Below are 26,570 nucleotides of genomic sequence, written 5' to 3' on the forward strand. Positions count from 1 at the left end.
AGGAAACAGTTCCTTATTGTGATTGGTGAATTGGGGCTCCTGGCCACAAAAGCCAATATTACTTACGTCACGCAGGAAATAGAATGGAAAAAAAACTATGGATGCATTCATTTTAACACTATGCATGTGTCAATAGCCATAATATATAGCTTTCTTTGGTATTAACCTTCACAGCGACTGTCAGTGAGGATTTTGAAGTCACTCGACGTCTCCAAGTACGCACGTTAATCTCTGTGAATCTTCAATGCACATTTCTTCAATAGGGTCTCTTTTGCATGGGACGCATTGCCGGCTTCGTGTCAGCCGCCGAATTCGCCGAGCTGGATGAAAGCGAGTACCAAGAGTGCCCTGTTTATGACCCGAAGAGCACAGTGCTCGCTGTGTGCTACACGTCGGGAAGCACAGGCAGGCCCAAGGGCGTGGAGATGACACATTACAACTACGTGGCCTCCTTCTATACCACGAGGTAAGAATCCTTAGAAGCGCTTGTGGGTTAAGCAACGACACTGTGGGTGCTGCCCATAAGGATTTTTATGTCAAAAAAAGATAAATTGAAATACGGCCACTCTTTATTTTATTATTGATCCTGATTATTTCCGCATGGATGCTGATGAAAAAAAAACAGGCAGACAAAAGTTTGGTTGACATATACATAAAGTGAAGCATTATTGGGAAACCGAGATGTTGTAGCATCGGTATAGCTGTGTGCAGCACAGGCAGCTGAGCGACACTCAGCTCTAACGGTGCTACAACAGTACGATGCCACAGGAATGCTTGGCTTTACGTAGATGAGAGCTGGACTTGAGTCTGCCTGTTTCTTACCTATGTTAGGCACGCTGAATTTATCTATCTATTTATATCTCTATCTATCTATCCATCCTCTTACGCGTCGTGTTGCCTTAGTGATCGTTTCTTTGACTAAATCAAATTTATTTGCATTTATTTATATCCTCGTGAGACCCGAATACACTTATCGAACATAATCGCTCTTCAAGGTGGTTTTTATTGTGTACTGTTATGTTACGAAAGTTAAAAACAAGTTTAAAATTTAGAGAGCACGGTTACATGCCAACAGCTGCGGTTCCTTGTACGCGACAAAAATAACTACCTCTATCATCTCCTCATGCTTATTATGATAAAAACGGCATTTCACTGCCTAAACCCAGAGATGAAGATGGGACTACGTGTAGTACGTTGCCATGTTGCTTTCGCGTATGGTATTTTTACGCAGTCACAGTGATTTGGAAACACACCTCAAGGATGCTTTCGGTCGTGTTGGACGACACAGAGGTATAGATCAATTTAATGTCAAATTTCTCGAAAGCGGTTCACAAGAATATGAGTAAACCACTTTACAGCTACACGTGTACCGCAGTTCATATCTAGCAGGAATATTTTGCGTAATCACTTCCGAGTGAATTTCGAAAAAAAGTTGACAATGTCGAATGTATTGCACAAGAGGTCTTAGGAGGATATGCATGACATCACTTGACTACCTCACATGATATTCATAACATCAGTGACAACAATGTCACCATCTAATCTCTTACGCCGACGTGATGCCATCGTGATAATTTCTTTGGCTGCATCATATCCGCATATGTATGACATGCATGTATGACATGAATGAGAGACATGTATGACATAAATAGCAGGACAATACAAGCATGATAGCACACGTAAAATATGACATGAATGGAATAACTTGCATGTCATGACACGTAACCTATGGCATGAGTGACATGTACGTCTTCCATGACCTTCATAAAAAACGACATGAACAACATTACATGCATTTTTATCATGTTACGTATGTCATGTCATTCATATTATGCCATGTCAAACGCTGCTAGCTTGGGCCAATTTCAGGTACGTTCTCGTGGTCGTGCATGTCATGACATGTCATTCAGGTTGTCATGCATACATATCCTTAATATTCATGGCCCGCCATATCATTCATATCATGAATACATGTTACTCTTGGCATGACATGCCATATCGTTCATGTCACGCATGCATTTCATGACATGTCATTCCTGCTATTTCATGTTATGTGTCATTTATGTCATTTGATGCGTTGATGTCATAGACATCATGCTATTAACGGCATTGCATGTAATTAATGTGATGTCATGTCACACATGTTATGGAAGTAGCGGATTGCGATGTTGATGTCATTGAAGGTGACGAAAAGCCGGCGTCGCGTCCGTATTGTTCCCTTCTCCGCGACGCGGAGGAGCATATTACGTAGTTTTTGACCGCGTGATGGCGCTCAGCGTGTACCGGTTATCTTACTTATTTATATTTTTATATATTTATGCAGGGTTAGAGCGACAAAAGGAAAAGTAGGCTTAACTCTGTACCCTTTGTAAGCATATTCAGCGACACAATTTAAATACGTAGAGTTAGTATACTAGATACTATACTAACTCTGTATTCCATATTGTTCACAGTCGAACAGAGCAGTCGCCAGTAATGTTGCTGTTGATGACATTCAGTTCAGTAATTAATTGCAATTGGGAAATCTTAAATTACTCCTCTGAATGGTGTGCTGTCAATGAAGAATTTGGTGGAACATTGAGGTACATCTAAACGGGGCACATTTTCAGCCATGTACATCTGCCCGTTCATATTTCCCTGCTGATAGAAAAGCCCGCAAAAAATGAAAAATGTGACGTGACTAATCGTCCGCCTGCATCAAAAAGGAGCGTCCGGAAATACGCTCCACGGGAGTTAGTGAACGTATTCTTTCCTTTGCGCATCAACCACCAGCTATTGACACTTTCCTTAGCAGCACCAATGTGCCGCATGGTCGCCGGCGGTGCCCGCCAGATAAAGCACTATCTCCGCCACTAAATACTGTGGAGCTTGTTTGAGCGCGCTGCTTTTTGATGCGGGTGCGCCGTTAGTCAGGAATACTTTTTATCAATTTTCGCGGGCAATTTCATCAACCTCTTTAATAAACGTGCGAAAAGTGCTTTGTTGAAAACATGCCAGCTTGAAGTCTGTTGCAATTTCCTATGAATTGTTCATTGGCAGCATGTCATTCAGAGCATTAATTAAAAAATAGCGAATTACAATTACTACATTGAATGGCAATAGCAAAAATTTACTGGCGGCTACTCTAATCGAGAAGGAAATTTACAGAAGAATAAAACTGGGTTGGAGTGCATACGGCAGACGTTACCAAATATTTACTGGGAGCTTACCACTGTTGTTTGAAAGAAAAGTGTACAAACATTGCATTCTACCGGTGCTAACATATATGGGGCAGAAACTTAGAGGTTAACAAAGAAGCTCGAGAACAAGTTAAAGACCGCACAAGGAACGATGGAGCGAAAAATGTTAGGCCTAACGTTAAGGGACAGATCGAAGAGAGCGGTATGGAACAGAGAGCAAACGGGGATAGCTGATATTCTACTTGACATTAAGAGGAAAAAGTGGAGCTCGGCAGGCCATGTAATGCGTGGGATGGATAACCGATGGACCATTAGAGTTATAGAATGGATACCAAGAGAAGGGAAGTGCAGTCGAGGAGGGTAGAAAACTACGTGGGGTGATGAAGTTAGGAAATTTGCAGGCGCAAGTTGGAATCAGCTAGCTCAAGACAGGGGTAATTGGAGATCACAGGGAGAGGCCTTCGTCCTGCAGTAGACATCAATATAGGCTGATTACGACTCTAATCGACTGTGAATAATATGCACTTGATTATCTTCCTGTAGAATGGCCCGTCTGCTTTAAAAACGACATGCATGATGGCTTGGACACTCCGTATCAGTGATGTTTTCTGTTGACGAAATCGTTTGGGGAATAGGGCCACATGCGGTAGAACCCAACGTGACTGAAAGTGAGAACGCAACACATGTACTGCTGCCACCGTATTGTCATGTTTTATTTGACTTTAGAACATGCTGTGAAAGCGCAGCGCACAAGTGATGGTGGCTTAGTGCTTATGACGTTACGTTGCTAAGCACGAGGCCGCGGTATAAAATACTGCCCACGACTGCCGCTTCATGGCCGGGACGAAATGAAAAAAACGCCCGCGTGCCGTGCACTGGGTGCACGGTGAAGAACCCCAGGTTGTCAAATTAGGAGTCCCCCACTATGACGTGCCTCATAATCTTATCGCCATACGAAAGGTAGAGACTTGAGCATGTTGGTAGCACACGTTAAAATACGAGCAGCGCGAGTCTTTCTTAGTTTGTAACATGTCTCTCGCGCTGTTCTTATTTTATCAGATCGTTCTTTAGGATCGTAAAACGCCAGAGCTTATTTTTATATTTTTATAAAGTACGGATTGTGTACGTGTTGCGGTCACCTATGTCGCGCAGTCAGGGAAAGGTGTTCTGAAAAGCCGTATCTATCACTGTAGTACATTGAGCAAGAGCATTGATATTGGACGTTTATCAGTATCGCTGAGCAGCCTAGAGAGAGGCAGAGATAAACTTTATCTCATGACAGCTATTAGTCTGAGTCGTAGTTGCTGATGTCGATATGTCTGGATCCCTTGATGTGTTCGATGTGGAGAAAGAGTTCTGAGCATTAGTATGAAAACATTCGTGCCTGATGAATTCATACTAAGCATTTGCGAATTTGGTTTTAGGCCAAGGTACTCATTTTGGTGTGCTAACCTAAATATAAATAGCCGTATTCTACTTTCTCGGCGAAAACAGGAGTAGGCTGTCTTGGTAACTTTCGACTTAGCAAAGGCATTTGATAGTGTTGAGCACAGTATCCTGTTATATGCAATGAAACCTAATAGTTTGCCAGGATACAACACTGCCTGGATTAATTAATTTCTATGAGCTCGTGAGTCTTAATGCTTTCGAAGCGGTGTTTCAACATCAAAATATAAGCAGGCACGATGAGTTCTGTCTCTGTACATCCACAGGTTCAAGTTCTACGCAGACTAAAGTTCGTTTTTTGCGTCCGCGAGCGATATAAATTCTCTTTATAAAATTCTACAGACGCACGTGTATTTAAATGATTAAGAGCTAGGTAAACTTCATATGTCTTTATGTGTAAACAAACGTGCTTTCCTTGTATTTCATATATTCGTTCAGAATAGCGTTTGCCTAAGCTTTTTGGTTGCACATAGCACAAATGGTTTCCAGCAGAACACACTGACACGAACAGAAACACTGAACGTACGGAAAATGTCAGTGTCACCGTTCATTTCTTTCCGTGTTCGTACGTTCTGCTGGAAACAATTTGTGGTTTATTCGCTCCTATACACATTTCACTCATATATCGCCAAAACTTAATTCCTCAAGTGAACGGCACAAAATATCTACGAGGGATATGCAATGGAAAACGGCATCGGCACCCTCAGGTTGAATCTGTGGTGACTATAGGAGCTCCTGCTGTAGCTATGCTTCGCGAGCTTAGCAGCTAGCAGAGGTTACGACTTGCGCAGGAACTCCTTGATCATTATTTACAAAATGGACATATGACCAGTATTAGGATTCGGTTGTGTGCTGTTTACTGGTGGCCCAGTGCACAAAATTGCAGTAATAGAAAGAGAAATGTTGTGAGATTGCCTACGATATTCTTAATTTGAGCTAAATAATATGCTTTACCAATAAGCACGTTTACATACTTTATTGGATTGCGGATGCTCACTATACAAACTTTTTAAATTGTTTGCATCTCCCCAGAGGAGATTGCAATATGTTTTTATTAAAGAATTCAGCGGAGTTTTAAGGGCAAATGATCAAGATTAAACACACCACAAGTCCTTTTCGTGCAAGCAGAATTAGGAATATTTGACATACATGTACGTACCATCGTCCCACACGTTACCTCTTTGCCAAATGTAAACATTAAATTGCATGATATTTATCCGAATAATCAGATATAGTTGTGCGCGACCTATTTAGCTGGTCTTTTTTGGAGGAATATAGAATTACTACTGATGCGTCACTGTGTGACGAGAGCAGGACTGGGCATATTCTATTCGTACCTTGGCTGGTCTTTCTCTCTTCGACAAATTCCTCATTTTACCGATATTTTTAGGGCTGAAGTAATTGCCATTATTCTAGCCTTATGCAAGTTACCATAAAGTGCGTTGACCTTTGGTTTGTTAACAAATTCGCTATCCGTGTGCTCAGCACTTACTGGGAAAAGATACTCAAAAGTATTGCGCATATTTGGTTGTTTAGTTCCTAAACATTTACAGGCAGTAAACTAAATTTCTGTGCCGGGTCACTGTGGAATAAATTAAACGAAACGGTAGAATCTCTTGCCAAACTTCCCTGGAAGGCCCGGTAGTTTCTGTCTTGCCGGTTGCGGCGTACGTCAGTGCAGTAAGATACAGAAAATTCGGTTATATTTAAGCTGGTCATACTGGGACTTCCAGCTCCTGCAGTTTCCGGGGAATTATCAGTATAGAGCGGGTGATCTGACGCACGCCATCGGCACGAGCGATGGTATCACATGCATATTCGCTATTCGGTGGTGTAGCAAGCGGAATTAGGGTTTCCAGTGGAGTTCATGGCGAAAGAGCATATAAAAGCATATATACAAACATAATTACGTAGTCAAAATTTAAGAGCCCGAGTAGAAGAAATATATGGCCTACAGAGAGCACTCACAGCAAGTAAATAAACTACAATAGCGATGTGCCTTCCTTTCAAGACAAAACGCTATACTGCACTTTGTCCTTTCTTTGGTCTCTGGATGACCTCACGTGGTGGTGCTCTGCTAACGCTTCCACTAGTTCGATTTTCACATTCGTGATGCCATCAGGCTATGGTGCTCCGTCGAACCTGTCACACACGCGACAATCACAGGCGATCGAGGTTCTCTCCTCTTCGGTCTTGTCTCCCCATAGTAGTTGCTTACTTCGATTCGTTCATGCCACCATGTGACCCAGGTCACTCAGTCTGAATTCGCGTAATTTCAAGGTACACAAGCAGAGTGCGTGAGTGCCATGCCCGGATGAATGCAGTGCACAGTGGCCGGATGAAGTATGTACCACATGTCATTGTTTTCATGAGGATAACGTGTATCGTCTATTCAGGCGTGCAATATGTTCCGGAAGGTGGCGAAGACCGTTTTGAGCGAGACGTTGGTGTGGTCCAAGGCAGGGGCAAATACAGGGCAGCGTCCTTGAATGGTGTCGAACAAAGAATAAATGTGCAAATATTTCAACTTTTCTGAACGCAATCCGCCATCCACGTGTCTGACGAAGTCGTCACAGGAAAAGTTGTTTTGCGAAAAAATTATGCGCCTAATGACCAATTATTAAACATTAATTTTTTAATTTTCTTTTCTGTTTCAGTTTCGTTCTACCATTTGGAGAGGGAGACGTGGTCCTTGGATTGAACCCTATAACACACCAGTCGGGCATGCTTTACACTGTGATAGCGATGTTGGATGGCGGGACCATCATCATAACTTCTGCAAGTTTGAACAGTATGGAAATTATGGATGCCGTTGACAAGTACAAGGTAAGAACGCTTTATATGTATGTCTGACTTGAAACAACTGTCTTACTAGATTATACCATACCAATCAGCGGGCTTTGATAAGAGACTTTAGAGATGAACTCCAAACGAGGAGAGAATCGTCCATGAAATCAAGCTGGCTACAAAGAATTGTGCTTTAGAATATCGCTTCGCAAAGACAGAAACTGCAGAGGCTCATATAATAATTTGTTGTTAATTTTTTTCCTTCTACACGGCCGTATAATGCATGATTCGATTACTTTGTCAGTTATCCTGATCGACAGTAATAAGATTTTGAGTGCATTCACTCATTAGCAGCTGTAAATTATGTTATCGTTCTCCCTGGGGACATGATCTCGCCCAAGAATAGCGTGACACCGAAAAATAAACGCTTGGCTATTGCTGATGTCAGTCGGTACTGATAGAATGCCAGGTAAGTATATTCGATGCCACGCAACTATGTACAGCACTATACACTCACTTTCATGCACATAACGACACGCAAATACAATTTGCTTTACGTTATTTTTGAGTGAAACAGCGTATGGTACGCTTGTGTGTACCACTCCCTGTATGTATGTGTTTCACTCCCTGTCCCACACTCTCTAGACAACACGCGCGAGGAAACACTGCATACAGATGGTCTGTGTACACGAGGGTGCTAAATAACCACCTTAAGACGTACTAGTTCAGGATCCCTTCTCAAGGTGCATGGGCCAATTTTTCACAAAGCGCAATACTGCGTCGTACCGCGGTTAATTACGCCGGCCAATTAGGACGATTAGTAAGTTTTTATGGGCCTATTAACGAGCATAGTGTTTCATTTCTCTCACATTCTTACATATTATAACCATTTACGGCATGTTCCTGCGAGGTATTGAATGAGAGATGCTCGCTTTTTCGGAACGTTTTGCTGAGACAGGAGTCAAGTGCTCCGATTTGGGTTTGCCGTGTCTCTCCGTCCTCTCCAACCATTTCGTTACGCGGACGACGACCTTTGTCGTCATCGACGACAAACAATGATGACGTCTGTCGTGATGAAGCCATCGCATCATCCCTGGCACCGCCTGGCCAGAGCGCGATATAAGAAAAAACGTTATCCACAATCGCCTCGATTAAGATATGAATCTATGGCAACGAGGCCATGTACAGCCTCCCGCATTTTGAACTATATTGTGCGAGCATTCATCATGAGGCATTATAGCGCCTTTAAGCGGCGAATATCAGCGAGACCGGCAGAAATATTCTCAAGTGCAAGAGTCGTTTAATACGATGTTCCCTTCAGGATGACGTACGACCATATTATAATGTTCTCGGGTGATATAGTCAAAAATGCGTGAGGCTGTACATTTTTCAGTCGAGAGTGCTGACCACTTCGCTCCCGGGCAAATCTTTGTTTCTTTAATACAACGGAAACCACACATAGATAAAGCATAAAGAGAAATTGAAAAGCGCTACATCTTGCACAAATTAGCTAAACATCGGGCAAGCATGCGCATGCATTCAGCATAGTCATTAAATCGTGCGGCTGCTCTTACACTTCGTCGCAGTCCAAGTTAGTAGACAGCATTTACACTTCGCGAGCCAAGTTAGTAGACAACTTGACCCATTGGGTCGGCATTATTCTGTCACGGTAATAATGTAGTGCTGTGCATGACATGAATTTATGTCATTCTTGACTTGTATGTCATGATATGGGGATAGTGTCATTGCTCTACAAATAGAAGGAATTATAAGGAGTTATGGAATTCATGCCAATCAAGTTTTGACATGCATGCCACGTCATAACAGGCATATCCAGAATAAATCTAGTTAAAGAAATGCCACAAGTGTTGACAATTCAGTATGTCTTTTCATCTCAATTATAATATTGATGTCATCACATGCATGTAATGTCATTCATCTTAAGTCATTAATGTCACGTCCATTGTTTACCAAGTTATGCTTTAGGATATCCATGAAATGAATGAAATGACATCACAAGCAAATCTTGTCACCATTGTCATGCCATGAAGTACATGACATGTAATGAACGAGAAGAAAGGGAACCGAGGGGCCCGGGTTTTATTACTCATATTGCCACATGCCGTCACATATGAGCCATCTGCTGTGGCACGTACTCGCTTGGGGATTGGAAGAAGAAGAGAACGTTCTTCTTTTTGGTCTGGTTCCAGTAAAGACGGGGACTTCTTGCTAGCTCTGTTGTTTCGCCCGTGACATTACTGGTGGAGGTGCTGGGTAAATGCACCTTCGCTCCCAAGTTTTCGCCGTCACTGCTAGCACCTCCCAGACAGCCACAGCTCCCACAGCAAGAAGCAGCCGCCGCCTGCAAGGACTACCACCCGAATTCGTTTCCCTGTCGTCGAGACTAGAAACAACAATGTCAACGACCACTACAAACCAGGCGAGCCAAACCCATGATGCCCAGTATTCTCTCCCGCATGTTTTTCATGCGCCACAGACGCCCAGACCGTTCCACGGAGACACTTTTGAAGATGTTGAAGACTGGCTGGACCACTTCGATCGGGTTGCCAGCATCAACGAGTGGGATGATGTTCGCAAGCTGCGGAGAGTTTACTTCGCGCTAGAAGACTCTGCGAAGACATGGTATGAGAACCATGAGGGTTCTTTTGCGACATGGCACGAGTTTAGCCGACAGCTCCGCGATGCGTACCGCAACGCCGAAAGAAAGGAGAGAGCTGAACAAGCCATCTCTTCTAGGAACCAGCGGCCCAACGAGAGAGTCTCGATGTTTGTCGAGGACATGCTTCGTCTTTTCAGACGCGCAGACCCTGCAATGCCCGAGGAAAAGAAGGTGCGACATTTAATGCGTGGAGTCAAGGAACAGCTTTTCGCCGGACTCGTACGCAATCCACCAACAACTGTGGCCGAGTTCGTGAGTGAGGCAACCACGATGGAGCGCACTCTCCAGCAGCGGTCGTCACAGTACGAACGCCACGACATCACGGCTACTGCGTGCTCTCTTGGGTTCGACAGCGAGAAGCAGGCCCTCGCAGACTTCATACGAAGCGTTGTGCGTGACGAACTGCGGCAACTCCAAGCAGTGTCACCAGTGGGACCCCAACCACCCGTGACAGCACTTTCGGACGTCATCCGGAGTGAAATCAGGCAGGCGGTGCAACCACTCGCACCACCTAGACCTGAGGTCCCTGTGCTAACCTATGCAGCGGCATTGAGGGCTCCTGCACCACCATCTACAGATCCCATCATGCGTACAGTGGACCAGGCAACACATCTGCTACCGGACACCTCTTCGCATCGCTATCCGGCTCAAGGTATCCGAGCGTACCTACGTATCGACCACCAGATCACTCAAGACTGAGCGCTACTAAGGCAAGTGTATGGCGCTCGTCGGATAACCGTCCGCTATGCTACCACTGTGGTGAAGCGGGTCACGTGTACCGCGACTGCCAGTACCGCCAGCTAGGTCTCCGCGGCTTTCATCCCGGCGCGCGGTGCCCACGTTTCGGTGAGCGTCCCCGCGAAATCGAAGCGTATCTGACGGGCCAGCGAATTTCATCGACTGTTCAGCGCCGCCAATCGCGATCACCATCTCCTCGCCGGTCCGTGTCACCTAGCTTGCCCTCGTCGTCTTACGCTCCCCTAAGGAACCGCTCACCGAGTGCCCACAGGGGAAACTAGGAACCGCGACTTCTGGGGGTGAAGTCGCTTTTCAACGAACATTCAAAGAACCTCCCTCGACGCAACGACCCGACGACGACCGTTCCGATTTTTCTTTATTTTCCGACAGTACTAAGATTATTTCTGCCGACATCGCCGTAGTTGTTGATAACCATGCTGTCACTGCCCTCGTCGACACCGGTGCCGATTATTCAGTTATGAGCGGCGCACTGGCATCTCAATTGAGGAAAGTCACCACGTCATGGCAAGGGCCCCAGTTACGCACGGCAGGTGGCCATCTGGTGATGCCAACTGGAATGTGCACGGCACGTATTCGGATCCGTGCGTCGACGTTCACGGGGTCTTTCCTCGTATTACCTGTGTGCTCGCGCCCAATAATCCTTGGAATGGACTTTCTTTGTGAATACGGCGCAATCATTGACTTACGTGAGTTGCTGGTGTCGTTCGAGGACCCTTTTCCTTCTGAAGCTGACAACATCACCCAAGTACCGAAGACCGTGCTACGTGTGTCCGATGAATCCGTGACTCTGCCACCGCGCAGCAGCCTCTTTGTCGGTGTGGAATGTGAGCAGGACGTTCCCCACGCTGTAATAGCGGAGGCAAATTTGTCTTTCCTCCTTGCACAACAAATATGCGTTGCCAGAGGAGTTATTCAGCCTCGAAACAGACAGGCTCACTTGCTGGTCACGAACTTCAGTGAGGAATATCGTCATCTTGCCAGACGCACCGCGATTGCATACTTTGCGGAAATTGCCGACGTCAACGGTCCGCCAGTATTAGCTGCTCTTTCGCCATGTGACCATTCTGCCAAGGCGTTTGCGAGCTCTCTAGATGTGAACCCGCGCCTACCGTCAGAACAACGAGAAAGGCTTCTGGACGTACTCGATTCTTTTCGAGATTGTTTCGCTACAACGACGAAGGTTAACCAGACACCGCTTGCCCAGCATCGTATCATTACCGCACCTACCGAAAGGCCCGTTCGACAACATGCCTATAGGGTATCGCAAAAGGAACAAGACGCTATACGTCATCAAGTTCAACAGATGCTTAAAGATGACGTCATCCAGCCATCGACCAGTCCCTGGGCTTCGCCAGTTGTGTTAGTAAAGAAGAAAGATGGTACCTTGCGCTTTTGCGTGGATTATCGAAAATTAAATAAGATCACGAAGAAAGACGTTTACCCCCTGCCCCGAATAGATGACTCCTTGGATCGTATACGCAACGCTCGCTACTTTTCTTCCATGGATTTACGCAGTGGCTACTGGCAAATCTCCATTGACGCGCGTGATCGTGAAAAGACCGCTTTTATTACTCCTGACGGCCTCTACGAGTTCAAGGTGCTTCCTTTTGGGTTATGCTCAGCGCCAGCTACTTTTCAAAGAATGATGGACACGGTTCTCTCTGGGCTGAAATGGCAATCGTGTCTCGTTTACCTCGACGACGTGGTGGTCTTTTCGGACACGTTTGCGCAGCACGTCCAGCGCCTCCAGACAGTTCTTCAGGCAATTCGAACAGCTGGACTTTCTCTAAAACCCGAAAAGTGTCATTTTGGATACGAAGAACTGAAGTTTTTAGGTCACATTGTGAGCCATGCCGGCATCCGCCCAGACCCAGAGAAAACGAGCGCCGTCGCCGCATTTCCCGTGCCAACAAATAAGCGTGATCTACGCCGATTTCTGGGGCTCTGTGCGTACTACCGACGCTTTGTCAAAAATTTCTCTAAAATCGCTGAACCCCTCAACCACCTGACGAAGGAAGGCATGCCGTTTGTTTGGGGTCAGGATCAGTGCCTCGCATTCGATACCCTCCGAAACCTTCTCCAGGCCCCACCTGTACTCGGTCACTTTGACGAGACCGCTGACACGGAGTTGCACACAGACGCCAGCAACGTCGGCCTTGGAGCTGTCTTGATTCAGTGGCAAAATCACATAGAGCGTGTGATTGCCTATGCGAGCCGAACGTTATCCGCTGCCGAGAAAAACTACTCTGCCACAGAAAAAGAATGCTTAGCCGTTGTCTGGGCCATAACAAAGTTTCGGCCATACTTGTACGGTCGCCCATTCAAAGTAGTCAGCGACCACCATTCGCTTTGCTGGCTCGCGAATCTCAAAGATCCCTCAGGTCGCCTGGCGCGTTGGAGCCTTCGACTGCAAGAATTTGACGTCACCATCGTTCACAAGTCAGGACGCAAACACACCGACGCTGACTGTCTCTCACGTGCACCAGTCGGAAGTACCCCCGCTGACCTTGAAGAGGACGACAGTTTTCTTTCTGCCGTATCAGTAACAGACATGGCTCAACAACAGCGCGACGACTTGGAGCTCAGTCCTCTCATTGACTACCTGGAAGGGCGTACGTCAAGTCTTCCTCGAAGTTTCCCACGCGCGCTAGCCTCCTTTTGTTTCCGGGATGGCGTGCTTTATAAGAAGAACTTTGACCATACGCAAGCTACATACCTGCTAGTCGCGCCGACCTCGCTTCGTGACGATATTTTACGTGCCTGTCACGACGAACCATCGTCCGGACACCTGGGGTACACACGCACGTTGGAACGAATTCGCCGCTCTTACTACTGGCCACGTCTCGCAAAGACTGTGAAGCATTACGTTCGCACATGTCGCGACTGCCAACGACGTAAGACTCCACCTGTGCGGCCAGCAGGGCTGCTACAACCAGTATAAATACCGCAGAGGCCCTTTCATCAGATCGGTATGGACTTGCTGGGATCATTCCCCACGTCTTCGTCCGGCAATCGGTGGATTGTGGTTGCTACCGATTACCTAACACGGTACTGCGAAACAAAGGCACTCCCAAAAGCTACCGCAGCAGACATCGCCCATTTTTTCGTGCACAGCATTGTCCTCCGTCACGGAGCGCCAGCGGTCGTCATTACCGATCGTGGGACAGCTTTCACCGCCGAGATGTTACAGGAAGTCTTGAGGCTAAGTGGCACTGCACATCGCAAAACGACGGCTTATCACCCCCAAACAAATGGACTGACTGAACGCCTGAACAAGACAATCGCGGATATGCTGTCAATGTATGTGGCCATTGACCACAAGAACTGGGACGATATCCTTCCTTACGTCACTTTTGCGTACAATACCGCAATTCAAGAAAGTACAGGCTTCACACCTTTCCGCTTAGTGCACGGTCGAGAGGTCACCACGATGCTCGACGCCATGCTCCTTCCCGTCAACTTAGGGATGTTTCACACGGATGCGGCCATGTTCGCTCAGCGCGCCGAGGAGGCCCGTCAACTCGCGCGATGCCGTATTCAGTGTCGCCAAACAGCAGACGCACGGCGCTACAACCTTCGCCACCGCGAGGTTGCCTACAATCCTGGCGATGAAGTGTGGGTGTGGACCCCCATCCGACAGCGGGGCCGGTCAGAAAAGTTGCTGCGTCGCTACTTCGGCCCCTACAAGATTGTACGGCGACTCAGTGACGTTACCTACGAGGTTCTCCCAGAAGGCACCCCAAGAAACTCCCGTCGGCTTCCTCAAACTGAAGTGGTTCATGTTTCAAGACTGAAACCATATTTTTCGCGCCGTGACTCGACCGTCGAGTGACTATACTATATTGACGACTTACGCCGTTCTTTTTGTTTTGTTTTGTTCGTTTTCGTTGTGTTCTGTGTTTTTTTTTTCCTTTTCTTCCTTCTTTCCCAGAACCAGATGGTTCTTTCGCGTTACGACACATTTCTTTCATTTATATTGTCACCCTCATTTTTTTATATATTTTTTTACCCTCATTTACAGCATCGAGACGATGCTTCTTTAGGAGAGGGGGTAATGCCACATGCCGTCACATATGAGCCATCTGCTGTGGCACGTACTCGCTTGGGGATTGGAAGAAGAAGAGAACGTTCTTCTTTTTGGTCTGGTTCCAGTAAAGACGGGGACTTCTTGCTAGCTCTGTTGTTTCGCCCGTGACAATATTGTCACGGAGGGAAGAAGCAAGACGGTAAAATATATTTACAACATTTACACGATTCACAATGACTGACACAACCAGTCAGTCACTGAAGCGTCGTCTTGTTCAGCCCTCAAGCTCGTGCTCCTCTTTCTCGATATTGTGCAGAGCAGTGTAACTTATGTCCGCCCGGCGTTGGAGCGCCGTCCCGGTGCTTCCTAAGTAGAAGAGGACTGGTACCGTTTCAGGCGACTGACATGAACGATGTCATGGGAAGTCTGGAGGGAGCGGGTAGTAGGTGTGACCGGAGATATCTCGTAGGTCACGTCGGTCACCTGGCGAAGGACCCGATAAGGACCGAAGTAGCGAGACATTAGTTGTTCAGAGAGGCCGGCGCGGCGGGTCGGAGACCATAGAAGAACGAGATCCCAGGGAGCATAGTCAGCGTCACTGTGACGACTGTCATAAATGCTTTTCTGTTTGATCTGGGAAGCACAAAGGCGATGGTGAGCAACTTGACGTGTTTCTTTGGCTCGGGCAATGGCGTCGCGGGCATACTCAGACACGGGCTCTTGAGGGATAGGCAGTATTGTGTCAAAAGGCAATACGGGATCGCGGCCGTACAACAAATAAAATGGCAAGTAACCGGCAGGTGTCGTGGCGCGATGAATTGTACGCGAATGTGACAAAAGGGAGGACAGTATCCTAGTCATGATGGTCACCAGACACAAACATGGAGAGCATGTCTGTTATTGTTCGATTAAGCCGCTCAGTAAGACAGTTCGTCTGCGGATGGTATGCAGTAGTAATTTTGTGTTTGGTAGAACAGAAGCGGAGCAAGTCGTTCACAACTGTAGAAAGGAAGTAGTGACCCTGGTCGGTAAGAAGTTGACGAGGAGCGCCGTGGTGAAGAATGATGTTGTGCAGCAAGAAGTCGGCGACGTCTGCTGCACAGGAGGTTGTAAGGGCTCTGGTGATCGCAAACCGAGTTGTTTAATCGGTTGCGACGGCAATCTACTTGTTGCCGGAGGTAGATGTGGGGAAAGGTCCCAGGAGGTCTACAGCAATGCGAGAGAACGGTTCCGCAAGACCGTCAAGAGGTTGGAGTCGACCTGCAGGGAGCACAGACGGCTTTTTCCGGTGCTGACATAACTCACACGAAGCGACATAGTGGCGGACAGATCGGTACAGACCAGGCCAAAAGAATCGTCGCCGGACACGGTCGTACGTACGAGATTCGCCAAGGTGACCAGAAGTTGGTACATCGTGCAGCTGGGACAGAACAGTGGTACGAAGATGCCGGGGAATGATAATCGGTTGCGACGGCAATCCACTTGTTGCCGGAGGTAGATGTGGGGAAAGGTCAAAGGAGGTCTACACCAATGCAAGAGAAGGGTTCGGCAGGAATGCCAAGAGGTTGGAGTCGACCAGCAGGGAGCGCAGACGGCAGGATTTCAATAAAGTTGTTTCCATCCATCCAAGCAGAATCTCAGGTCTGCTAGGGTGCATGCTGCGTCGACGTAGAATGCCATCCTGGAGCAGCGCCGAGATCCAACGGATGGTAGCGATGGTTCGGTAGCGAGGTCAGCAAAAGCAGAAAGCGAAAATACAGAAGCAGAAGCATCGGTCGCAGGAACATCAGGAGGGTCAACTGGATGGCGGGACAAGCATTCAGCATCTTGGTGTAAATGGGCGGTCTTGTAGGCAACTGTGTACGAGTATTCCTGCAATCGTAGCGCCAGCGCCCTAGGCGACCGGTAGGGTCTTTCAGGGACGAAAGCCAGCAGAGTGCATGGTGGTCTGTGGGGACCTTAAATGGGTGACCATATAGATAAGGGCCGCCACTGCCCAGACAACCGCAAGACACTCACGTTCAGTGATGGAATAATTACGCTCAGCGGGAGAAAGCAGACGGCTGGCGTATGCAATAACGTGGTCGTGACCTCGCTGATGTTGGCATAAAATGGCACCGATTCGATGACCACTGGCGTCAGTGCGGAGATCTGTAGGAGCACACGGGTCGAAGTGCGCCAGGAAGGCTGGAGACGTCAGGAGGAAGATAAGCTTCGAGAAGGCGGTTGCCTGCGCAGGACCCCAATAAAATGAAACGTCTGCCTTCAGAAGAGCAGTAAGAGGACGGGCGACTTCCGCAAAATTAATGGACGACGCGGAAGTATGAACACAGACCCACGAAGCTCCGGACATCTTTAGTACAGGTTGGTACAGGAAACTTCTGTACGGCACGAACTTTGTCCGGGTCTGGGCGCACACCAGATGAGTCAACAAGATGGCCGAGGAAAGCAATTTGGCGGCGGCCGAAGTGGCATTTAGATGAATTAAGTTGAAGGCCAGCAGTGGGAAAAGCAGAAAGAACGAGCGAGAGGCGCTCCAGGTGCGAGGCAAATATAGGAGCAAAAACGATGACGTCGTCTAAGTAACAAAGACAGATGGACCACTTCAAGCCATGCAGGAGAGTGTCCATCATGCGTTCAAATGTAGCTGGAGCATTACATAAGCTGAAGGGCATGCCTTTGAACTGGTATAAGACGTCGGGCGTCATAAAGGCAGTCTTCAGCGATCCAAGTCGTCGACGGCAATCTGCCAGTAGCCGGAACGAAGGTCGATGGAAGAAAAGTACTTCGCACCGTGGAGGCAGTCGAAGGCGTCATCAATGCGTGGTAGAGGATAAAAGTTTTTCTTTGTGATCTTGTTGAGGTGCCGGTAATCCACGCAGAAGCGCCAGCTGTCGTCCTTCTTTTTAACTAGAACGACAGGGGACGCCCAAGGACTGGATGATGGTTCGACGATACCTCGAGAGAGCATTTGTGTGAATGACTTGTCGATGACGACCTCTGTGTGAATGACTTGTCGTTCATGCAAAGACACGTGCTTTGGTCGCATGTGAATAGGGTGTTCGTCACCGGTGTCAATACGGCGTGTTGTGAGAGAGGTCTGGCCTAAAGGGCGACCATGCAGGTCCAAAATGTCGCTGAACGAGACAAGCAGGTGGCGTAGCTGGTCGGCGTAGTGTGGCGGAAGACCTGAAGCAATCATGTTTGTTAACTCCGGAAAGACAGCCGGCAAAGAAGATGAAGAGTCAACGGGAGACGACGTAATATCACCAGTCAAGGTGGATAACTGGCAGTCTTGGGCTGTGCCTTGCAGGAGGACATGCTCCCCAATTTCTAAGTTACGAGGGGTAGGCTGGTGGAGTTATTGGTGATAGTGACGACGGTGTACGGAAGACCAACGTGATGGGCAAGGAGGACGTCCGCGAGAGGAAAAACAATATAGTCACCGTCAGGCACAGTGGAGCGGGGGAGAGGAGGACGCAGGTCATGACTTGTGGGGAAGTCGAATGTGCTCGGTGGAGCACAGTCTGCTGGGAACTTCCTCGGGTGGGTCAGGGGAAGGCAAATCGAGTTGAACAAGCTCAGCAGAGCATTCGATAAGTGCGGAGTGAGCTGACAGAAAATCAAGGCCTAGAATAAGGTTATGGACACACTCTTGAATAACAGTAAATATTACAGATGTTTGGCGGCCAGCGATGCCCACACGAGCAGCACGCATTCCTACTGTGGCCAGTGTTCTTCCATCAGCGACTCGCACAACATAGGACGCCGCAGGAGTGAGGACTTTAGTCAGCCGTCGACGAAGCAGGTCGCTCATCACAGAGATGTGCGCACCGGTAGCAAGCAGAGCAGCAACAGGGACGCCATCCACATACACATCAAGTAGATTCCTATCCGTCGGTAAGGTCAGTAGAGGTATTGCAGTCCGGGTCGATCTAGCAGCGTCACCCCTCGGAGCTGCACTCGTCAGTTTCCCGTAGAGCGCCGGTACATGGGGGACGGAGAATGGCGAACAGTGGGTGAGCGAGACGGGGGTGTCGTGATGAGGGTGAACGACTCTGTCGTGTAGATGCGGACGCTTGGGTAGAGTAGTAGGGCTCTGTGGAATCTTCCGGTGGTGGTCGAGTACCTGGTGAGCGGCGGTAAGGTGGGGACGCAGACTGATATTGCGATGACATCCAGCTATTGCGGCAGTGACGGGAAATGTGGCCAACGCGTCGGCAGTTGAAGCAAATCGGCCTGTCATCGGATGTTCGCCATTCAGCTGCGTTGCGAAAAGGCCGAGAGAGGTACTGATGTCGCGAAGCAGGCATCGCAGGAAAGGCGTAGGTATCCGATCGGTTGACGGAACAAACTGAATGCCAAGGTTCGCCAACTTTTCACGTACGACAGACTGCACGAGGGAAATTGTCGGTAGAGAATTGGTAGCATAGGTCTGGAATCCAACCGGTGCCGCGGCTTCGATCTCTCGCCGAAGGCAACGAGCGAGGCTCTCGGACGTTGGCGGCTGATGCGGGGAGTGAAGATCCTCGCACGCCGACGTAGTAGCTGTGTTTGGAAGACGCGTGAATTGGTGTGCGATGCGACGACTTTTTGCGTCTTCGAAGCGTCGGCATTGAGTAATGACGTCGTTGATGGTCGAAAAATTCTTATATACCAGCAGGTGAAAAGCGTCGTCTGCTATACGCTTCAGTACGTAGTTCACTTTGCCTTCTTCTGACATCCGCTCGTCAACCTTGCGGCAAAGGGTGAGAACATCCTGGGTGTATGTCAGGTATGATTCGGTTGACGTCTGGACGCGAGGGCCAAGTTCCTTTTGCGCAGCTCGCTGACGGTCAAGAGGCTTGCCGAATAACTCGCGGAGCTTTTGCTTGCATTGATCTCATCTAGTCAATTCTTCATCGTGGTTTCGAAACCAGACCCATGCCGTGCCTTGCAGGTAGAAAATTAGGTTTGCTAGCATAACAGTTGGCTCCCACCTGTTATGGGCGCTGACAAGTTCGTACATGTGGAGCCACTCATCGACTTCAAGATTGTCGGTACCGGAAAACATGCTTGGGTCGCGGGGCTCGGACAAGATGACGGTCGGCGTCGGGGTAGCGGTTGCTCTTGTCGACATATGGCGGCTGTACCAGCACCGGCTCCAGTGGTCGTCATGTTGTTAGTGGCCAGGCTACGTCCGCTTCGGAGCTCCGTCGTGCACAGTAGTACCCCGCACTTCCATCAAATATGTGGCGGAGGGAAGAAGCAAGACGGGAAAATATATTCACAATATTTACACGATTGACAATGATTGACACAACCAGTCGGTCGCTGAAGCGTCGTCTTCTTCAGCCCTCAAGCTCGTTCTCCTCTTCCTCGATATTATGCAGAGCAGTGTAACAATATCATAAGTAGCCAACAAACAGACACCAAGGACAACATAGGGGAAATTACTTGTACTTACTAATTGAATTAAAGAAATGATAAATTATTGGAAATAAAAATTGGTGAAAAGACAACTGGCCGCAGGTGGGGTACGAACCCATGTCTTCGCATTACGCGTGCGATGCTCTTACCATTGAGCTACCGTTGCGCCTTTTGCCCAACCACTTTCTGGGGTATTCATGCTTTACAACTAGAACTAAACCTAGGAGTGTTAGCCAGCCCAACCACTCACTAAACCTAGGCGGCGGATGCGGCACATCCTTTCTGCCGCGGGCGTCACGAGTACGGGATCTTTTTTTTTTGGGGGGGGGGGGGGGGATGGCAACTGCCCAATAAACCCTCATATGCTACCTGAAGCAGTCAATGTTGCCGAATTCGTGCCCTCGTTACGTAATGAATAAAAAAAATGTCGCAGTTTCACCCGAAATGCGAAACTGCGAAACTATCGATTGCGATAGCAAATTAGTAGAGAGCTATTCGGAGTAGGGATAGTGGTTTTATCGGCTGCATAAACTTGGACACATTCGCTTACTAACTTAAATAACAATCGTGGGGTCAGCGCGCACAAGCAAACATGAATATATCACACCGAATGATCGCAGACAACGACTGTCAAAACGCTGGCAGCAAGCGCAGTCGCCGCGGTGGGCGAAGGCTTCCACGGAAATAGCGGCAAATGCACAGCGCATACAAAGGTCAGAGCCGTGTGGAGATAAGAGATGGTGCGGACGACCGCCAACGCCGGGCAAAGTGCAGAGGAGTTGTGCAGAGGAGAAGTTGTTGGCAGAGGAGAAGCTGCGCCCTCCTTCCCGCGCTGCCTTCCCGCTTTCTTCCTTTCGCGTGGGAGATTGAGTGGCAAGTTCCCCTTACGCCCGGTTGCAAGATACGCCTTTGGTGCCGGAGCACAGCGTCGCCTCGCCTCCTTTCCTCCCATACCCCCACGGCCTTGCGCGCGACGGTTGCGTTTGCTTTCGCCGTGCGTTCGCCCTCCGTGATAGCGCGCGGCCCCCGCGCGCTTTCGCTCGCGCATACGGCGCGCGGAGACGATTTCATTGCCCTTGGAATCTATACGGAACCTCACGGCGAAGTGAGGTTCCGATCTATATAGAAATCCGGTCGAAGTGTCCATATAGTTTCTATCGCAATTAAAGGGAACGGAGGGGCCAGATTTTTATTAATCATATCATAAGTAGCCAACAAACAAAGACACCAAGTACAACATAGGGGAAATTACTAGGGGATATACAATCTTCACTTGAAAACGGCATGCGAGAAGCGGGTGAGGAGGATAACCTGTCCAGAAGCTGTGGGTGAGGAAGGCTTTCGGCCTGCCGGCTGCGGGTGAGGAGGACTTGGTTTTTAGCGTACAACAATAGCCACATCGACGGAGCGGGTCAGGAAATACAAGTTTCGCATGGACATCAAGAATAACTGTACAATTAGGCGGAATGCAAAAAATTATCCAAGTATCTCCAAGAGACATCAAACAACAAAACCTTGGTTCTGTCCAGCGACATGGCAGCTGCATATTTCTAAATCTTGGTGCATAATTGAGACACCCTGTATACCGAGGTTATAAAACGACCACGAATTCGCCATGATATTCATGCCATTCATGTATGAAATACAGGCCACGTCAAATATGTCATAGCATTCATGCCACTACATGCAACGCGTATTCTGCATTTTAGACGTTTTTAAAATTGCGCGAAAAAACGAGGACACACGAAAGAAACACACACGACACCACGAGCGCAGTGGGTTCTGTGTTTCTTTCGTGTGTGCTCGTTTTTTCGCGCAGCTTTAGAAACGTATAAAAGCTATGGACCAACTAGCGCTCCCGAACGTCCTACTCATATTTTGCAGGCATGCAAGCGAAGCCCGAACACGCCTATTCGGATATATCCAGTTGAAGAAATCACTATTAGGGCGCCTTGGCATTCATACTATTTAGGTCATGTCATAGATGCTATTTGTATGCACGTATATCATGCCCCACCGCGAGTATTCTGATATATACCCAGTTGGATATATATATATATATATATATATATATACATATATATATCACGACGGTGGAGGATATATATATATATATATATTATGTTTTATTTATACACTTACCTCACAGGCTCTTACAAGAGTAATGCCTAAGGGGGTAAGGACAACATGTAGCGCAAACAGGTGAACATAGCTAACACAAGAAATCCAACAACTAAAAAAAGACGCCATTTAACGTCAAACAAAGGAGGAACAATAACAACACTCTGGGTGACCAGAAACCTTTATCTCATGAGACGACGGGACTATGATTCTTGGCTCTATCGGACCAACCATCGATCACTATTGATGTTCATCGCCGAAACCGGCCTACATTTGAATATTTCATAGTTTAGGCCATTGGCCAAACTTTAAAAAAAAACAAGTGTATGGCTCAATGAAACTCTTGGCAAAAACTCCAAACGTATGCATACATATAAATAGCAGGCAAGAAACAAGGACGACGACTAGCTAAGTCACATGGGACAAATGAAACATGTCCCTGCACAAATGGCACTGTAAGCAAGTTGGTCGGCTCACTGGGGCGGGAAAAAAGGGCTGCAGGAGCTATGGTTTCAAGTTCTCGCCGAATTCGCGTCAGGTCGTTTGATGCTGATGGTGGCTGCATTCCTATCCTGTCGTCACAAGAGGATGTCGCAGCTGTGTTCGGTAGACGTGCGAATGGCGTTGCAATGCAGCGGCTCTTCTAAGATGTCCTGTACTGTTTCACAACTTTTGCACATGAGCATGTTTAAAGTATCGTCAGCGATTCTACCAGTACATGCCCAACCTTGTCCGACTCAGCCATATCGCTGTCGGCCTTACGGCACAAAGCCAACACGTCGTGGATGTAAGATACGTATGATTCTGTGGGCGTTTGCAAGCGGGTCGCTAGTTCTTTCTTTGCGACGCTCGTGCGCCCGGCGGGTCGCCCGGACAAGCCCCTCAGCTTATGCTTGCACGTGTGCCAGTTGTTAAGCTCTTCCTCGTGGTTATCATACCACAACTTCGCTGTGTGCCTTTAGGTAGAACGCCAAGTTAGCCAGCATAATCATCGGATCCCGTTTGTTGTGGGAACTTACACGCTCGCTCATACGTGGTGATCTTCTTCTACGTCAAGGTGGTCGGTGCTGCAGAACGTTCCTGGATGCCGCAGCTCAGCCAGGACAACCGTCGGGGTTGTAGGCGTTGATACGGGCCGCGCCATTTCGCATCCTGTTTCGTCCGTTATGTCCAGTCCGAGGTGACGACCACTGCGACCACTCTCTCGTTGTTACCCAGCACCTCTCTCTAATTTGTTATGATGCGGAAGTCACATATAAATATTTATTTGCAATATCTACAAGAGAGACAACGATGCATAACGGAGATGGCTGTCGAGACCGATTACACCTCAACACGTCAAATCGTCTTCTGAATTGCGCCACTCTTGGTTGCGCCGTAACCAAGAGTGGTTAGCATAGAGGGTATGCCAGCTAACTTTAGCCGAGGTGCAAAAATATGGCGAAAAACTTAGGTGGACTCGACTAACTGCATGTGGTTAGCTATTTATAGAGCAAGTCGCACTATTTTTGGTATACCCTGCTTAGAATCATAACTATTTAAGGATAATCAATCAACTTTCTAAGTTTTAGCTTTAGGGAATGCTTTCAATAAGAAAGTTGGAGAGTTGTAGCGAACAGCCTTTAACTTCCACTTGTTACGTAATAATTTTTAAAGCACAACTTCTTTTCAACAGCAAACGACACGTACTCTTTCCCGTGAATTTGCCGTTCAACAAACGTGAGCCATTTTTATATGCGTAATATATACATGGGGAAGGAACAGATAAAACGATAAGAACTGAATGCTCTTCATGTGTATTCATCATCCAAAGCCCTCATAAACATGCAGCTGCTGAAATACGAATATCCATAATTATATATCTCGTGGGTAGTTATAAAAGAAAAAACTTTTTCTCTCTGCTGTGTATCTCTTTCACGCAGGTTACGGGTGTACACTTATTCCCATCAAGATTGCAAGCTCTGCTACAAGAAATGCGTCGCACTGGTCGACAATTGCCCAGCGTGAAGCACCTCCTCATCACAGGGAGTGTGCTGTCGACCTCTATAGCTGATCGGGCGCGTAAAGCTTTCGAGAGACTGGAGTGTATGCTGAATATGTATGCCATGACTGAGTCTTGTTCTATTATAACGGCTCAACCAAAGACCATTGACGCCCGCAGAGGAGATGACACCGGTGTTCCTAATACTACAGTAATGCTAAAGGTAAGGCATCCCGTTACTGTAATGCTAAATAATCCTTGCTTAATAATCCTTGCGTGGCAGTGATGGTTGGGGAATTGAATGTAGAAGCTCACTCACCTTCGTAACTTGACAATCCACCTGCCTCGCTTGTTTATGACCCAGAGTTCGCCTACAAGCTCAGAAGTCTCTTCTCCGACTGGACGCAGGTGCACTTGTAACCCTGTGTGTCTGCTTCCTTCCCCTCCACCCTTCCCGGATGGAGAAACTTGTCTTCGGAGGTGTGGGGCTGGCAGCGAATTGACTTTCGTGCCGCTGCTTTCATCAAAGCGAACTAAGCCACAATAACACAGCGTAGGGCGGACTCTGTCCCCGCCGACGGTAGCTATCAAGATGCAGCGTCCCGCGCGCGGCGTATCTGTGTGAACCAAGCATCAGAACCGTGAACCGCCGGCTCCGTTACCTTTAAATACTTGACTTACAGACTGGTGGTCCTGCATAGTAATTATCTGATGCAGGACAGCCTGACGATCATGAACACCACGGAAAGTTTTCCAATGTATTATGTAACGCTTCGATTTGCTAAAGTACCAATCTAGCCAACGTGTAGCGAAAAAACACCGCATATCCACGGGGTGAATGATGATGAGTGGGCGAAGCTCCGGAGGGAATCATCGGTAAACCGTGAATCTTCCGTGTAATTCGCCCAGTCTCGCCGCACTAAATCGAACGATTGACTTCCACCAATGACACGCGCCATATGTGACGTCATTCCTATTTTATAACAGCCCCCTTCATTATAATTGCACCATCTCCCGCTTAAGGGGACGCTAGCACAAACGCGTTAGAAACGTGCAGTACTCTCTAGTAAGGGGGAGAGGCCACAGCGTCTTACGCAGCCGTTTACACATGCCGGAACGTGCACCGCGTTTGCCGACGCCATCACATGACTGCTGAGAGAGTATAACCCCCGTATTCATAAACGCTCCTCGACTTGAACTTGACTTGCCACTGCCTTCAACGCGTTTCGAACGCGCTGCCCAAGGCGGTGGCAAGTCAAGTTCAAGTCGAGGAGCGTTTATGAATACGGGGGTAAGGCGGAGAGTCCACAGCGTCTTACACCACCTTCTTACACGGGCCGTAACGCGCTAGCACAAATGCGTTAGAAACGCGCAGTCTTTCGTTAATGTTGGGTATTTATTGTCATCGTGGTGCGTGTGTCCATGTGCGCTTCGTGGCGTAGTGGTTAGCGCCGCGCGTTCGAAAGCGAGGGGGCCCTCGTTAGATTCCGCGCTACGGACACAACTTTCGGAATTTTTTTTTCATAAAAGTAGACGTGGCTACCTAATACGACGACTACTACTACTACATACTACAGAGGAGGGAGAGACCCACACCCTAAGGAGCTTCTCCCCTAAAAATCACCAGCCTTCCCCTGTCGAGAAAATGGTGGTAAGCGAAGCTTTTCGTGTGTGTACCTGACCTACTACTGTTCCTTTGCTACTACTTTTCCTTCTCTTTGGTACTACTTGTTCTTCCGTTTCCTTCTACTTTTCATTCCGTTTCGTGCAATTTTTTCTTCCATTGCGTTGTATGATTCTCTGCTCGTCGCTGTTGTGCTCGGCACGAACGCAACCCGAGGGGCGCCAACGAAACAGCTGCGGATGTAGACGACGACGCTCGAGCCAATGATCATGATGATACCGCGTACGCGTACACCGACCCCGACACAAGTGAGCCTATACAGCTTCGCTTAACACCGGAAGACAAATAACACGAAAAGCTGTTCCGTCGTAAAATGCAACCAGTATCAAAAACTGAACCTTCACAACGAGATATAACTCGCGTTTTAAATTTCTCAATAATAATAGCCTTGCGGTTTCATTCCTGATGAATTCCTGGAATTCAGAAAGTGCATTGAATGAAAAAAGAGCAATAATAATGTTTGCGGAAACTCTCCTCCCACTGATTCGAATTTATCG

The 26,570-nt window shown here is 47.8% G+C and overlaps 1 protein-coding gene across 2 annotated transcripts in view; it reads left to right on the forward strand.

The window, feature by feature from the left end:
• The first annotated feature begins 267 nt into the window (after window positions 1-267).
• LOC119435396 (probable 4-coumarate--CoA ligase 1) overlaps window positions 268-26,570 on the forward strand; it is a 35,723-nt gene continuing 9,420 nt past the window's right edge. Inside the window, exons 1-3 of one of the 2 annotated variants that reach the window (XM_037702265.2) lie at window positions 268-466; window positions 7,283-7,451; window positions 24,331-24,612. In XM_037702265.2, the coding sequence (XP_037558193.2) occupies window positions 276-466; window positions 7,283-7,451; window positions 24,331-24,612 (642 nt within the window). In that variant the 5' untranslated portion in view covers window positions 268-275. The remainder of the gene's footprint in view (window positions 467-7,282; window positions 7,452-24,330; window positions 24,613-26,570) is intronic. The other variant, XM_049659825.1, reaches the window with a different exon arrangement.

Source organism: Dermacentor silvarum, unplaced genomic scaffold (genome assembly GCF_013339745.2).
Source record: "Dermacentor silvarum isolate Dsil-2018 unplaced genomic scaffold, BIME_Dsil_1.4 Seq677, whole genome shotgun sequence".
Taxonomy (NCBI): domain Eukaryota; kingdom Metazoa; phylum Arthropoda; class Arachnida; order Ixodida; family Ixodidae; genus Dermacentor; species Dermacentor silvarum.